This window comes from Watersipora subatra, chromosome 8 (assembly GCF_963576615.1).
Source record: "Watersipora subatra chromosome 8, tzWatSuba1.1, whole genome shotgun sequence".
NCBI classification, from domain to species: Eukaryota; Metazoa; Bryozoa; class Gymnolaemata; order Cheilostomatida; family Watersiporidae; genus Watersipora; species Watersipora subatra.
In genome coordinates, this window is record NC_088715.1 from 59,378,150 (window position 1) to 59,392,624 (window position 14,475).

At 34.9% G+C, this 14,475-nt stretch overlaps 1 protein-coding gene across 1 annotated transcript in view; it reads right to left on the minus strand.

Annotated features, from left to right (window-relative positions):
* Positions 1-14,475, minus strand: part of LOC137402795 (CD109 antigen-like) — a 63,994-nt gene that overhangs the window by 24,553 nt on the left and 24,966 nt on the right. The window contains exons 6-14 of the mRNA XM_068089301.1: positions 14,055-14,226; positions 13,575-13,659; positions 12,563-12,665; positions 10,236-10,469; positions 7,845-8,039; positions 5,777-5,947; positions 4,429-4,617; positions 3,730-3,879; positions 1,050-1,187 (exon numbers count right to left, since the gene is read on the minus strand). Coding sequence (XP_067945402.1) covers positions 1,050-1,187; positions 3,730-3,879; positions 4,429-4,617; positions 5,777-5,947; positions 7,845-8,039; positions 10,236-10,469; positions 12,563-12,665; positions 13,575-13,659; positions 14,055-14,226 — 1,437 coding nt within the window. The remainder of the gene's footprint in view (positions 1-1,049; positions 1,188-3,729; positions 3,880-4,428; positions 4,618-5,776; positions 5,948-7,844; positions 8,040-10,235; positions 10,470-12,562; positions 12,666-13,574; positions 13,660-14,054; positions 14,227-14,475) is intronic.

Consider the following 14,475-nt stretch of genomic DNA (forward strand, 5'->3'; position numbering starts at 1 on the left):
TTATTCAGCATATTTGTTTGTTCGGGTGTCGTGTTCGGGTTCATTCCAACAGAGCGCGATCATTAAGCCTCACCCACATGATAGTCATCAGCTATCCTTGGGGGCTGTATATCATTGCATACATATAGTTAATCCAACATTTAAAATTGAACTTTTGGAGAAAAGTTAGTAGATCATGCTTGCTTATACATATGGCAGTAGTTTTCACATTTGTATTCAGTACTTGCCAGCCTGAACCTCCTTTACAGACAGAGCTGCATAAGGCAGTACAAAGCAGTGTTGAGCGAAAAGAGAAGTTGCAAACAACCAATCAGTTTACAGCACAGGTGTCAAAATCATGACTCATGCAGGTTAATAACTAGAGCAAACAGTAATGACGGCCTTGCCGCTTGCCGCAGCAGGTGTTGCGTCTCCGCGCTTAGTATTATCAACCTCAAAATATGGCTGTTATGTGTCAAGCCATTCATGTCGAAGGTTGATTGTTGAAGTTGACTCGAAAGATTAGCTGTCAAAGGTCAGCTGCAAAAAATTGGTTGTCAAAGTTTGCATGATTTTGAACCAGCCCTTAAATTTATTCCAATGAAGTCAGATGCCCAACATTTGGTATACTTTGTAAGTTTGTTTACAATTTCTCTTACTGCTGGCTGTGAGCTAAAGTAAACATTTTTGTAAATAAAATTATTAGTTCAGTGTTATCATCTTGGAGCAGCAGTTGTCTGCCAGCAGTTGTCTTTCTGACGCTGATTCGTTGAGGTTCCTCATTGAAAAACTAGAGAACTTATGCTCAGCAATAATTAAATACGCAATTCTATAGTTTATAATTTATATGATTATTTACAGGTATTATTTGTCTGTTGAGTAACAGACAAATAACACCTGTTTTTCCGGCTGCATGAAAAGGTTTTCTATAGAAAGTCAACTGTCTGAAATCAATTGCAAAAGGTTGGCTCACAAAGCAAAGATCACCTGTCAAAAGTCAACTGTCAAAGGTTAAATGTCAAAGAAAAGCAGTCAAAGGTCGGCTTTAAAAGTCTGAAAATATTACTCACAAAGAAAGTGCTGTTGGTATCGTGTCCGTAGGACTGTGTATGCGTGTAGTAGGAACCAGCAGCTTGTCCATTTCTCAACCAAGTATGATATATACTAGTATTAGAATGAGCCTCATAGCTGTAGAGCTCCTCGGTAACCTGAAAGCCAATGCTGCCTTCAACAGGTATTTGAAGTCATCAATAATGCTGACTTCAAAATATGGCAAATATTCGTGAAACCTACGTATAGAGTTTAGCGAGTTATTTGCATGCTACAGACAGAGTTAATTATGACCTCATTTGATTCGTTATTGACCTCATTATTGCGACTCATTTGATTCTTGAGAAAATTTGTCAATATTCTTGAGGGTCCTACCACACAAAGTTGTCGTCAGAATAGTCACTTTTAAAATCACTGTCGTCACTTTTAAAATCACTGTCGTCACTTTTAAAATCACTGTCACCTTTTTAAGTTGGTAACCAAAACAACCTCTTTCTTCCCATTCGTTATTTTAATACAAATATCCATTCTGGTGGCACTGGGTTGCGTTAAAAACCTGAAACTTGCTCAGTTTGAACTTCTGCTAACCAAAAGCATGGCTCAACCAGCGATCTTCACAAACTTATTAGTGATGTTTGGGAGTGTTGCTGATTACTCCGCGAAGAGTGACAGCCGTCTTGGGTTTTTAGGGCTACATTTCTTGTACTGAAAATAGACCGAGATTGTCTTTCATAATCATTGTCAGTCACAGACTTGGAAATGGATTTGCTGTCAATGTCGTGGCATTTCATTGCTGTTTATGGCAGTCTATAAATGCTGGGCCAGATGCTTCAAACACAAACTAGTAAAGTTTTGGTTGAACGTGTTGGTTTATGGACAAATAATAAGTTAGTAAAGGTACGGCTACACGTAACAAATTTTTCGTCGGTTCTAACAAAAATCACGAAATGATTAAAACACACAGAATTATTCTGTGCTGCTAGAATCGTGCTAGCGAGCACGATTCCAGCAGCTTTTGCAATTAGTATAGTCCAAGAGACGTATAATGACACACAATAAAAGTATAAGTGCAATTCAACATAGTATGTACACACGATGCAACTGCTTAGATTGTGTTATTGTATGCATTTATTGTTTGGACGCTATAGCTACAAATTGTTTATTTTTTAATTATATTTCCTTTTTAGCAGCAAAAGTTTTGTGGTAGAAAATGTTGCTATCTTTAGCGCAATCAAGTCATGTGCATCGTATTTACCACGTATGGTGAATTTCCGTAATATTTTTCTTGCCTGTGGCATTATGTTCTCGGACTACATATATCTTAAAATTTGCTAGAGTCATGCTCGCTAACCAACAATAGTGCAATTTAAACAGTTACATCGTGTGTTCTATGTTGAATTGCTTTCGTACTTTTATTGTGTGTCGCGATACATGTCTTGGACTATACTAATTGCTAAAGCTGCTAGAGTCGTGCTCGCTAATAATTTGTTTAATCTGTAAAAGCGTTAAAAACGTTTTGCCGACGAACTCGGTGGGCATGCACAGCTCAAATAATTCTGTGAATTTCGACCGATTAAACCTGCGTTTTTCGTGATTTCGGCCAGAACTCAGAACCAACGAAAAATTCGTTACGTGTAGCCGTACCTTTAGTAATCTTACTTACACAATCATCGCCACCTACATTGATAAATGGTCGTCTCATCTGTCACTTTTTAAATATCCCTGTTGTCGGGTCATCAGAATCGTCACAAAACATGGGAGGACCCCCATTCTTTGATACAAAATACAGTTTTATTATTCTCAAATTACAAAAATCTTATTTTGAAGTCTTGCTTGAAACCATCACACTGAAGAAATAATATGAAAAGAAAAAAAGATTAGTTCAGTGTAAGAATAAAACTATTAGTTCAGTGATATAATCTATGACAGATTATATGAAAAAAATAATATTGCTAGTAATTAAAGTGCTATAAAAAAGATTCCTCTGAAGGAGCCTTAAACCCACACCATGTTGATAGACCCACACACCCCGATAGACCGACACACAACCAGCTGAGCTAATTGGACATCAGCCATACATTGCGACTAAGCGTGACTATAATACATGTAAGAGTGATGTTCCTTGACATTACAAAAATGTTTGCATTGAACTTATAAGAGCATTTCGGCTCCAAGCTGAATCGACAACTTTAGAACTTTTGTTGTCTGTATAAATGTGCCACGATCCATCTCACTAGATGCATGCCCTTTTGCATGCATTTAGGACAACTGCTCTCAACAAATGCGTTATGAATTGTTGATGTAAAACAATTTGCATTAAAAATGAAAAAAAACTCGAGCATTGCTAAACTCAAGCTATTTTCAACTAAGTTCTACATTAGTTGTTTCTAATAATCAGGAGTTAACTGCACTTGATAAATAAAACAAAAACACTAGAGATCCCGGAAAAATACTGTAAACGGTAAATTTTATCAATAATTTTTATATATCCTAAGACAAATACAAATTATATTAATTTGCATAGATGTAGCAAAAAATGATATAGTAACAAAAAATGTAAATGCTGAAATCATTGTGACTTTGTAGCTCTATGAAGCAGATCCCACAATTATGCTTGATGGAATATTTCTTTATAGACAAGAGAGGAAATAAAGCAATTAATATAATTACTATTTTGTTCAAAGTGACACTATGACTTACTTCTTGAGATGTGAGGCTGTTCCTAACTCCTTGGTTATAAAGTTGGTACTCAAGAGCACCAAAGGCTACATACGACAACGGGTCTGTAATCAGGGTTAGCTCTATGTTTTTGTATGACAGGTCCTTTCCTCTATTGAGCCGAGCAGTCAGCTAAAAAAATGAACTTTACATAGAAACAATAAAATTAAAATTTTAGCACATATTTCTCATAGTTTGTTCTTTTAATCTATACTTTAAAAAAATATTTTTCTATTTTTTAAACAGTTGTATATGGTGTTTCTACTCCAACAGCTAGCCATCTGTGTTTTATTAATTTGCTACTTTCACATAATCATCTTAAATAACTCTCTTTACAAAAAAGCACTGCATTTTAATATGCTTTAAACGGTAATAATTTCATACTTTGGGGCTATGCACTCTTGTCTGCACAATAGGAAAAGATAACTCCACAATAGAGTTGGCTCATTTTAGGATTAGATACATTCTTTTTAAATCCTCTCTTCTTTTGAATTTTTGCTGATTCAAATTTTATTGCAAGTTTATTACTAGGAAATTTTCTGTAATGCAAATGGTGGCACTAGAAGAAAAAAATCAAATTTGGTTTTTGTCATCTATACTTTGAAATTGTTCATAAAAATTAGTATTTCTTTCGCGATTAAGGATCGTTTAAGCAGACGTATAACATTTAGGTCTAAATACCTGGCCTTGCTTTCCGTTGTCAACATGGAAGTTCAGACTGTCAGCTATAACTTGAGAGTTTGGAGTTATAAAGTAAGCAAGAAATTTGGAGGATGGAAACATGTCTTGAGAGAGCGCTAAGGCTATTTGCTTTGACATTCCATACATATCCAGCGTGTCACTCACTATGATGTTGCCTTTTGAGATTATCTGCAAATTAAAACAAAGATTAGATAATTCCGCATCAAAAAAGCACGAAGCAGTAATGTGACTTCATTAAAAAGTTAGTCATTCGAAAGTGTTGACAACAATTCAGAGATTTGAAGTTGTCTTTAATAAAAAGTAGTCTCTCATGCAGTGAGTGAGTTTTTGAGACAATTGATTGAGTGAATCTGGGAGTCAGTCAGTAAGTTGCTCGGTCGACCAGTCGATTGAGCAGTTGGCCAGTCAGGCGGTCAGTCGGTTAGTATGTCTTCTGCTGATTGAGAGTGACTAGTGTGAGCGCCTAGCTAGCTAAAGATATGAATAATTGTAAAATGTTTTTGGATGCGAGCCAAATAAAGCGATCATAGGAGGTCTAACCCACTAGTCATGGATTTAATAATTTAGCTTTTTAACATCAGTATGATTAATTTCAACTTAATGATAAACAATACTCTAGTAGCATCCAGACATCTCATTTCCTTGAGGTAAACATCAGCAATAATATTTTGCTAAATCAATATTTTTAGATTTTAAATAAATACAACATGAAGGCAGCACAAAAATCATTTGCTTAGATTTTTGGTTGAGCCAAATCACCAACAACAAAGTCTGAGTTGGTACAGAGGCAATCTATCAGCAAGTACCAAGTAATACATGAAAATAAATATCAAATAGTACTGTCAATTTTAAGGCCATTTTCAGTTAGGCCACCTGGTTTCACACCGATCTCTGCTCGAGTGTTTAACCTTGAAGCTATTTTCTCTGCTTATTTCTCTTTTTCAATTTTATTACCTACTCACTTGGCTCTAGTTGACCTCTTGAACATTTTCAAGTTTTTTGACACATTTTAACACAAAAGTAATATCTGCGCAAATCTAGAATATGATTGCTGCGCACTTTCCGCATTAAATACATATTAATTGTTACTACAATGTAAAATATAAAAATTACTTAGCTTTTAAGTCCTTTTATATAGAGCTGAATAAATAGCTAGGTGAAAATTTGCATTTCCTGCATTTTTTACGCTTTTCAGAATGGGTAATTATTTCATTATTTGATTATTGTTTACACAAGCACAATATATTTGTGCTTGTGTAATTGATTCAAATTATTACTAGCTTATAGCCTAAGATCCAACCACATCATAGTATATTGATCTACTCACAGCATAGTAGAGGCGGTCCACAAAAGCGTTGCTGACTAAATCGAAGCTCATGAACTGTCCAACTGTCGGTTTCTTTGTTGTTGTGGAAACATGCAAGTAGAAGCCTGTAGGAGACCAGAACTTGGTGGCTACCAGCTGTCTCCTTGTGTTCTCTACACCGCTATATGTAGCCTAAAATTATTAAACGCTGACCAATAGTAGGGCAGCACTCATGAAAAGATATTTAGTGACTCAAACTGCGGAGTACTGTTATCATTAGTTCTAAGGCTAAGGCTGTTCTTAAATCTTTTTAAAAGTTGATCACCACAAATGAGCATTTGTAGGTAGCAATGATGAGCGAGATACTACATCCAACATGGTAACACTGTGGCAACAGAATAAGGCATCTGACAATTTCCTTTGAGAAGGGGAGGATTATTCCTGACGCCATCAGATCCTCTGATTGAAATTAATATTTGATATGCAACATTGCTTTGTTATTATCAACTATATTTTGCTACTGTCAAATGGTAACAAATTGTCAAATGTTAACCAATTATCAAAAGTTCGAACAATGTCAGATGTTAACAAATTGTCAAATGTTAACCAACTGTCAAATGCTAACAAATTATCAAATGTTAATTAATTACCAAATATTAGCAAATTGTCAAATGTTAACAAATTGTCAAATATGAACAAATTGTCAAATATTAGCAAAGTGTCAGATGTTAACAAATTTTAAAATTTTAATCAATTATCAAAAGTTAACACATTGTCAGATGTCAACAAATTGTCAATTGTTAACCAATAATCAAATGTTAAAGAACTGTCAAATAGTAACAACTTGTCAAATGTTAACCAACTGTCAAATGCTAACAAATTTTCAGATGTTTACAAATTGTTCAATGTTAACAAATCAATAAACGCCAACAAATTAGCTACTGATAATGGTTTGTTTATCTAAATTTATTTGCCACTGAGGAAACATTCAGAAAGAGTGAACAGTTGATGCTTGCAAGTAGCGAATCGATTTTGTTTAACAATATCAAAAGAAAGCATTAAGTTTCTAAGGCTACGACTAAACCATTCGAGTCAAAGAGAGTAATTGTTTTCACATGTCTGGCTACATTTAGATGGCATCTGGTTGGTGCTAAAGGTTAAACAGCTTTACAAGAGGAGTGCCCATGTTTTTGAGTTTTAAATGGTTAAAGCCCAGTAGTCTGTAATGACTACTGAGTTTTAACTATTTGATAAATAATAAGTAATACATGTATGTTATTTAAATTCTGAATTTAAATAATATATTACTTATTATTTATTACAAGACACCTTTACTACTATTACTAAATTTTCTCAAATACGACTACACAAAATCTAGCGAATGATGGAAATACAAAAGAAATGATACAATAACAAAACTCACCAACCTGTGCATGTATGTACTACTTAATAAGTTTTCAGTGTCTGAAAATGAACTTTTGAAAGCAAATCGCAAGGTTTTACAGTTTTAAATTAGTATTAGTTGGAAATAACTAATTCTACTTACGGATTACAGGCCACAGATGTCTCCCTTATAAAATAAAAGTGATTTATACTCAGACAGTCATAGCAACAAGATGTTTGAGTTTGACTATCCAATTTCGTACCTCCTTTTAAGGAGAGAGAGAAACCTTGTTACTTTTTATAGCAAACCTCTATCCACAAACATTTGTAGGCTCATTGTATATACTAGAGTTATCCTCTTTTGTAAGCTTTATTTAGACTTGTCCACTTTGAAAGCTCTTGGCAATGTGCTTAACTTCGTGCAGTATTGTTTTAGTATTCAATCTAAACTGCTTTTTAACCTGATGACCTTTGATGACTTCTAATGACTCTGACGTGAGTGGTTTAGTTTACTTTTTTCAAAAACTGTTTTTCACTCTATTGATTAAAGACAAAATTTCTATAGAGGTATTCCCTCAGTTTTAATATAATTTAAACTTCAAAATTAGATCTCATTTGCTTATCATAAGTCCAACGTCCACCATAGAGCTTGCACTTTTAGATAGTCTGAACCCATTTACAGTCATTTATCAAAATTCTTACACACCTTTAAGGAAAATCTTTGTGTAGCGTCTGTAGGATAGAGCCATAGCTCTGCAACACTACCCTCAGCAGAAAGTTCGACTTCTTCTGTCCAAGTTTCATCATTACCAGAATTACTTGCTTTGGTGACTGTCACCATGATCTTCCGGTTTGGGTTCTTAACTGCCACAGGAGATCCATCCCCATGCTGAGCCGCTATCTGCCATGAATATGTGTAAATTGTTAGCAACGTCAATTCATTCATTCATGGGAACTTTAGTACAAAACTATATCCATAGCACAAAGTTTGAATGAAACATATTGATGTCTATGACAAATCTGGTGAAAGTGGCTGTGCTTTTAAAGAGCTGAAGCTAAATTGCGACTATTCTTGTTATAAAAGTTAGTTTAATGTTGTTTTTTATAACACCAGAAACAAACTCTGTTTAAAAAATTGCTATATCTACAAAACCCTCTCAAAGCACTTTTTTTACCAAAAGCATTAGATTTTATGGTATTATACTTTTAGCAGTATTAGTTTTTATTTTAGAGTTGGGTTCTCTTGTCTATTAAATGTTTGTAGGAATTTGAAACTTCCAATGGAGTCAGCCCATACTAAAATTACACTATTCTCAAACCTTCTCTCCAGTAAAAATCTTATTTGCTAAAATTTCAATGCTGGTTAAGCACTTGGACCACCTCTGCAATGCTTACGTGATGCTAGAAAAATTGGATCAAGTTTAAAATTTTGTTATATATACATTGCAGTAGGCCATGAAAATCAGTGCAGCAGATGCCCATACATTGTAAATAATCCATTCTGAGAATGTTTACCTCACACGGATTATAGATAATACAAAGCATAAAATGCATGTGCTGTAAATGGCTTAACCCATTTCAAAATCTTCCCAAATTTATTTTTGTTATAAAAGTGAGTTTTTTACTGAAACATTGGAATGCTGGTCCGCTTTTAATATTAGCTGGTTATTGTGACACACTAACTGCAGACCATGCGTAGTTTGGCTTGTAGGCACGATGAGTCGTCTTGGAAGGATGCAAGACACAACCATACCTGCTTGGTACATGTATTTTTATATTTTGCTTGGTATGGTAACAAACAACAATGACAACAACAACGACAATGACAACAACAACAACAACAACAACAGCAAACAACTCTTCTATAAAAGCCTTCACTGCCAAGCTTTCAAGTATGTTACCATGACAATTGCTTGTTTGACAAGCTAAATTACATGTCAAATGTGCTTTTTGCTTTGTTAGTTACTATTTTTAAAATTTTCAAACTTGTTTGGTTCAGAGCCATTCGATGCTAACACTCTGGAACAGTTTGGTGCCTGTCAACTATCAAATTTGATTTTTCCCGTATACAGAGCAAAAGAGGTACATTTACACAAAAGCTTTCATATCAAAGAATGTTTGGCAAAATTGCTGATTTTTATTCACTGTTATTATCGCTCCATTTAATGTTGTTTTATCTTTCTCACATTCTCATGTATTGCATTGGTCTTTCTCAGTTTAAATCTTTACCAGCCTCATATTAGACATGATAAATAGAACCTGTATTCTCTACAAACAGTCTCATTTCTGCTTTTTTTTAAATCTCTAAACATATGGGGGCAGCAGGGGTTGTAATGCAACCTTTGCAGCCTCTATATGTTTCGAGAGCATATCGGGGAAGCAATGGTTGTTATGCAACGCCAGTCAAGAGAACATGTTAATCTTGGAGATATAAACTGATGTATGAAACACTGTAAAGCCAATTAAGACTAATTGTTGTTGCATGGATGAACAAACCATATGTTCAAACCAATAGTGATTTTTTATAATGTTGTAGGAATATTTTTAAACTTCTCAATAAATGCTGTGAAAAGCTACAAATAAAGAAACAGTAAGTTATTAGAGTTTGAACTAAATATGATTGGAACGCTTTTCTGTCAGTACATACCTAGAAGTATTGAACAATCTGCTGACCAATCGACAATAGACAATAGACCCCAATCTGCTGACCCGTAGACAGCAGATTGAGGTTTAATTACTAAAAAGGATCCGGGCTGGTGACAGCAATAACATTCAAACCTAAATTGCTCTTTGCAACATTGCAACTTCTCCAGTCATCAAGGTTCCCTTACCACTAGACTTAGACTTGTTTAGCCAAGATTACAGAGCTATTGCTTGTGTAACAGTGCTCTTAAAAACACACACAGAACTTGTGCTTGCAGTAAGCTAAACAGACATCATACACGATCTTTGATGGACTACACACACATGAACACTGTGAATTGTCTGGTTACAAAGAATTTAATTAAATACCATTTGCTTATAAATTCTAAACAGCTACAAAGAGAGTACTAACAAGCGGTAACGTGCAGGAGCTATCAGATGCAATATGTCTTACGTGAACACTAAATGGTTGGTCTGGCTGGAAAGTCATTGCAGAACCTTCTAGAAACTTTATCGCGGGATGTTTATCATAGACGATTGCAGACTGAGATCCTGACTGTGTGGTATTTATCCACCACTCTTGAGCTGACAGTGTCACCTTCAGCTCCTTCCCTATAAGACTATTGGGGCCTCCCGCAACTGCTTCAATTTCTTTTCTTTCAAACATAAAGTTGATTCTTCCGGTGAACTGAAATATAAGAATATTTTTAGGCAAATTGCCAGATGAATAAATAAAATGGGAACCAAAAAGTGCATTTACAATCAGAGTTGCTTTTACAGCGACAAAGTCTGTTTAGTGTAAGACAAAAGAAGGTTTTGAAAATGGCTTTGTTTGAGTCACCAACACAAAATTCTTGAAGTGCTGAATGTTTGTCTATTTTTCTAAGCCGCCATTGACAGAGTACAACATAGAGTTGACCAATCATATCTAGCGATGTTAATAGCACCGAACATACAAGCAAATGGAATGATGCTGAAGTTTATTGGCTAAAAAGGTGTCCGATTTTGTATAACCGAAGTTTGAATTGGTTTAATGTAAAGTCTTTGATAAAGGTATTTCAAATCATAAACAGTCTAGAAGCTATTTTACTTCCAGCTCCCTCAGTGGAAACACAACTCCGACAAATGGTCCTTATGTGAACACACCTTAAGCATAGACTTAGTAACTATAACTATAGTGAGTAGTGTACTCTTGCTGATTATAGTTCAATAGCTAAAACACTGATAACACTTGTAAACAATACATGTAATAGAACGCCTCTTGAACACTATACAGAGTTGTCAGGCTGTAGAGGAGACAACTGACACTACTGCTAATTTTCAGCATACTGATGGGTGCTTTTCAGCACCCATCAGTATGCCTAAAAATCCTAAAAGCAATCATCCTGCTTATTCATAGTCTCAGGCTATCATTAGGATAACTTCTTCTGTAAGAAAGCCATTGCCTTCAAAGTTAACGACAACATGCATCAAATTTCGTAAAAGCTGAGCTGGTCAGCTAGTAGAAGTCACTTTAGAACATGAAACCATGAAGTACTGTAAAACCTCTAATTGAATGCCATTTTGCGCTATTTTTTCATTCTTCTCTTATTGTGGCGGTCAAATAGAAGTGGTGTTCAATTAGAGGTTTTGTGGTATATTAGTTTTTAACAACTGATATTTTAGTCTTAGTAACTTTACGCTAGTTATTTAAGATAACTTTTTTTGATCTCATTCCTAAGCAGAAGAACAACTTTTTTATCTTGAAAGTGTTTAAGTCTTATCTGCTTTGCATCATGAGATGTTCCGATGCTAGTCGGTATGTATTACTATTGTTAAATTTTATAATAATTTTGCAGCATATTAAAGAATGTGTCATAACTGTACTAAATGTGGAAGCTTTGTTAAACTATGTCATAAATTGCTTTCATTCATCCTGCTATCAGATTACATCAACAACTTTCATTACGTTAGCAGAAAATCAAATCTTTCACCGAAACATAAGTGAAAAGTTTTTGCAATCTGAGCACAAAAACTAGTCAGAAAAAAGATCAATTAGCATGTCAGAAATTTATCACTCCAAAGATAGACGATTTCCGTAATATGATAAGTAGTTTTTAAAAAATACCAAAATGATAAAAAAACTTGCTAAAATACAGCAGCAACTAAATATATATTTTTTATTCTCTGTAATTGAAATACTTGCCAAAAAATTGAATTTTTGGTACGAGAGCGAAAAGTGAATAACGAACTCTACAGGGGGCAGAGATTAAAATTAAGCAGTCACTCACCTACACACACAAAGTTGTTTTTTTTTGATACAGTAGATAAAGATAGGTAAGAAGTCTGTCACAAGAAAAGAAGTCATTGCAATTGTAAGTACTTCGTCAATGAAAGCAATTGGTAAGATATAAAACTTAAAACTCCTTGAAGCTGTTCAGCATTTAATTTACCCACCCAAACCATTCACGACATGGGACACTCTGTGAATATATTTTTGTCTTAGATCATGAAAATGTGCAATATCAACCTCTTTTGCCGCTTCACAAGTTATAATAATATAAACTAGTTATATAAAAAATAAAGCTATAAAAAATAACTGCTGAAAATGTCAAACCTTTGCTCAATGGTATGCAACAACATTGGGGAATGTATTGCCTTTAAAAGAGAGCCTAGTAGCTATATTTAGAAAAATAACTGTTAAATATGTAAATATTTTAGGTCATGAAACCTAAAATGCAGGGCGAAAATTTACACGCAGTAAGTTTCTAGGTTATAAGAGAAGAAAGCTTTCATACTTACGTAGTCAATCTTCCTGACTATTGGCGTATACTTCTCACCAGACAAAGAAATCACTTCAAGCTTTAGAGTTGCGTTCCCGATAATCTTCAATTGATTGTTCCACCTGTTTAAAATCATGATAGAGATGCACACAGTAGAGCAAATCTTTGTGTGATCAAAAATACATCTTCAACAGAAATATCAGTGATGCCTCTGATGATAATGACAGGTGTACTTAAAAGGACAGCAACACACTTTTTATAGCACAAAGAGTTAAATACGGCAGCTTTCAGAGAATAATCCTTTAGTCATTTCACATCACTGTCAGGTGGGTGAATTAAAACAAGCAAAGAATCACGAAGAAAAACAGAAAATAAGCTAGGCAATTTAAACGCATGCCCAATAATATTGATTTTTTAATAATTGGACTGTTCAAGTTGAAATATATTACAACTACAAACAAGGCACTCATCTAAAGAAAAGGTGGCTGTTATATTGGTTTGAAAAACAAATCACTAAATAATTTAAACGAGTGATTAAGGACAAAATAATTAAAAGTGTATAGTTCTAACAAGCCATTATATTTTATGTTTGTGTTGATATGAGAACAGTTGTTGAGATGCCTGAATGTTTTTTCTTTTTAGGTTATAATTTCATTATTTTTCAAGCTGGGATGCCGTGAGTCGGAGCAAGTGAAACTCATTATATCCATGTCAAGATCATCATTTTTTTATTCCTGCACTTTTCGACATGCAGTAACTCTATGAATAAATAAAACTGGCACTCTGCGGTCACTGACCTTTTTTTTAAGCCGGAGAGCATCTACCGTGAGGTCTTTTTGACAAAACTATAGAACTTCTATAAACTCCATAAAAATGATTTTGCTAAACTATAAACTGTATGATGAATTTAGCTTGCAGAAAATTCTGAAGCTGTAGCTTCTAACTTTTAAAGGTAATCTTGTATTGCTGCTATAACACCTCATAGAGCGCAGCAACAACAATTGTCTAGCAGAGCTGGTCTCCCAACCTACCTAGCCTCAGCCACTCCTGCCAGTCCAAGGCTGTCGGAGAACATACTTGATGGCATAGTAACATTGATGAATCTCAAAACAGGATCTGTAAAAAATGTTAGCGCGTAGTGAGAGCAGCCGTGGTCCTGGTCTAAAACCCTGACCTGCACACAACAGTTTGGGGGTCAACTCCTCTGAAAGGTCACCGGAGGTGACAGAATGACATGAAACCTTAAATTGCTTCTTGCAACTGGGCATGTTTCCAGTCGTTGAGGTTTTCTTGTCACTGGACTCAGATATGTCTAGCTACGATTACAGAGTCATAGTTTCATAGAAACACACATAGCCTCTGATTGCAGTAAGCTAAAAAGACATACTGGATTTCCAAGGGTTGTTCACACACTATATCTACAGCTATTATAATTTAGGGTCTTTTGTAATTGTCTTTTATCGTTGAAGACTCACTTTTATCAATCTTTTAGACGAGAGAAAACAACTTACACCATTCATCAACAAGGAAGGGTTTAGTATAGATCTGAAATAAGCACTCGACTTCGATTGTCCATTGGGAGAATAAGAGGTACTGTTTGTTGAGTGGGTAGGAAAGGCTTACCACCCCACCCGCATTTGTGTGCTCAGAGAACCACTCCCTGACTACAACGCCGTGGGGGTCCTGTCAAATTATTATAAAACATTTGGTCAGCCATTCATTGAAAAAAATCAACACTGAAACCTGGAAGCAGTTTTTCGACAGAGCATGTGCATCTAAGCATACGGGTTCCAGCCATAGCCTAATGTACCCTATCTAAGCAGCCTTTGTAAACAGTAAATAGATACTCTGGCATTAAGCAATTATCAATCAATAGATTTTCTGACAGTCTAAATAAGACACTAAGAAAGTATTTTTAAGCATTTAGTTTAC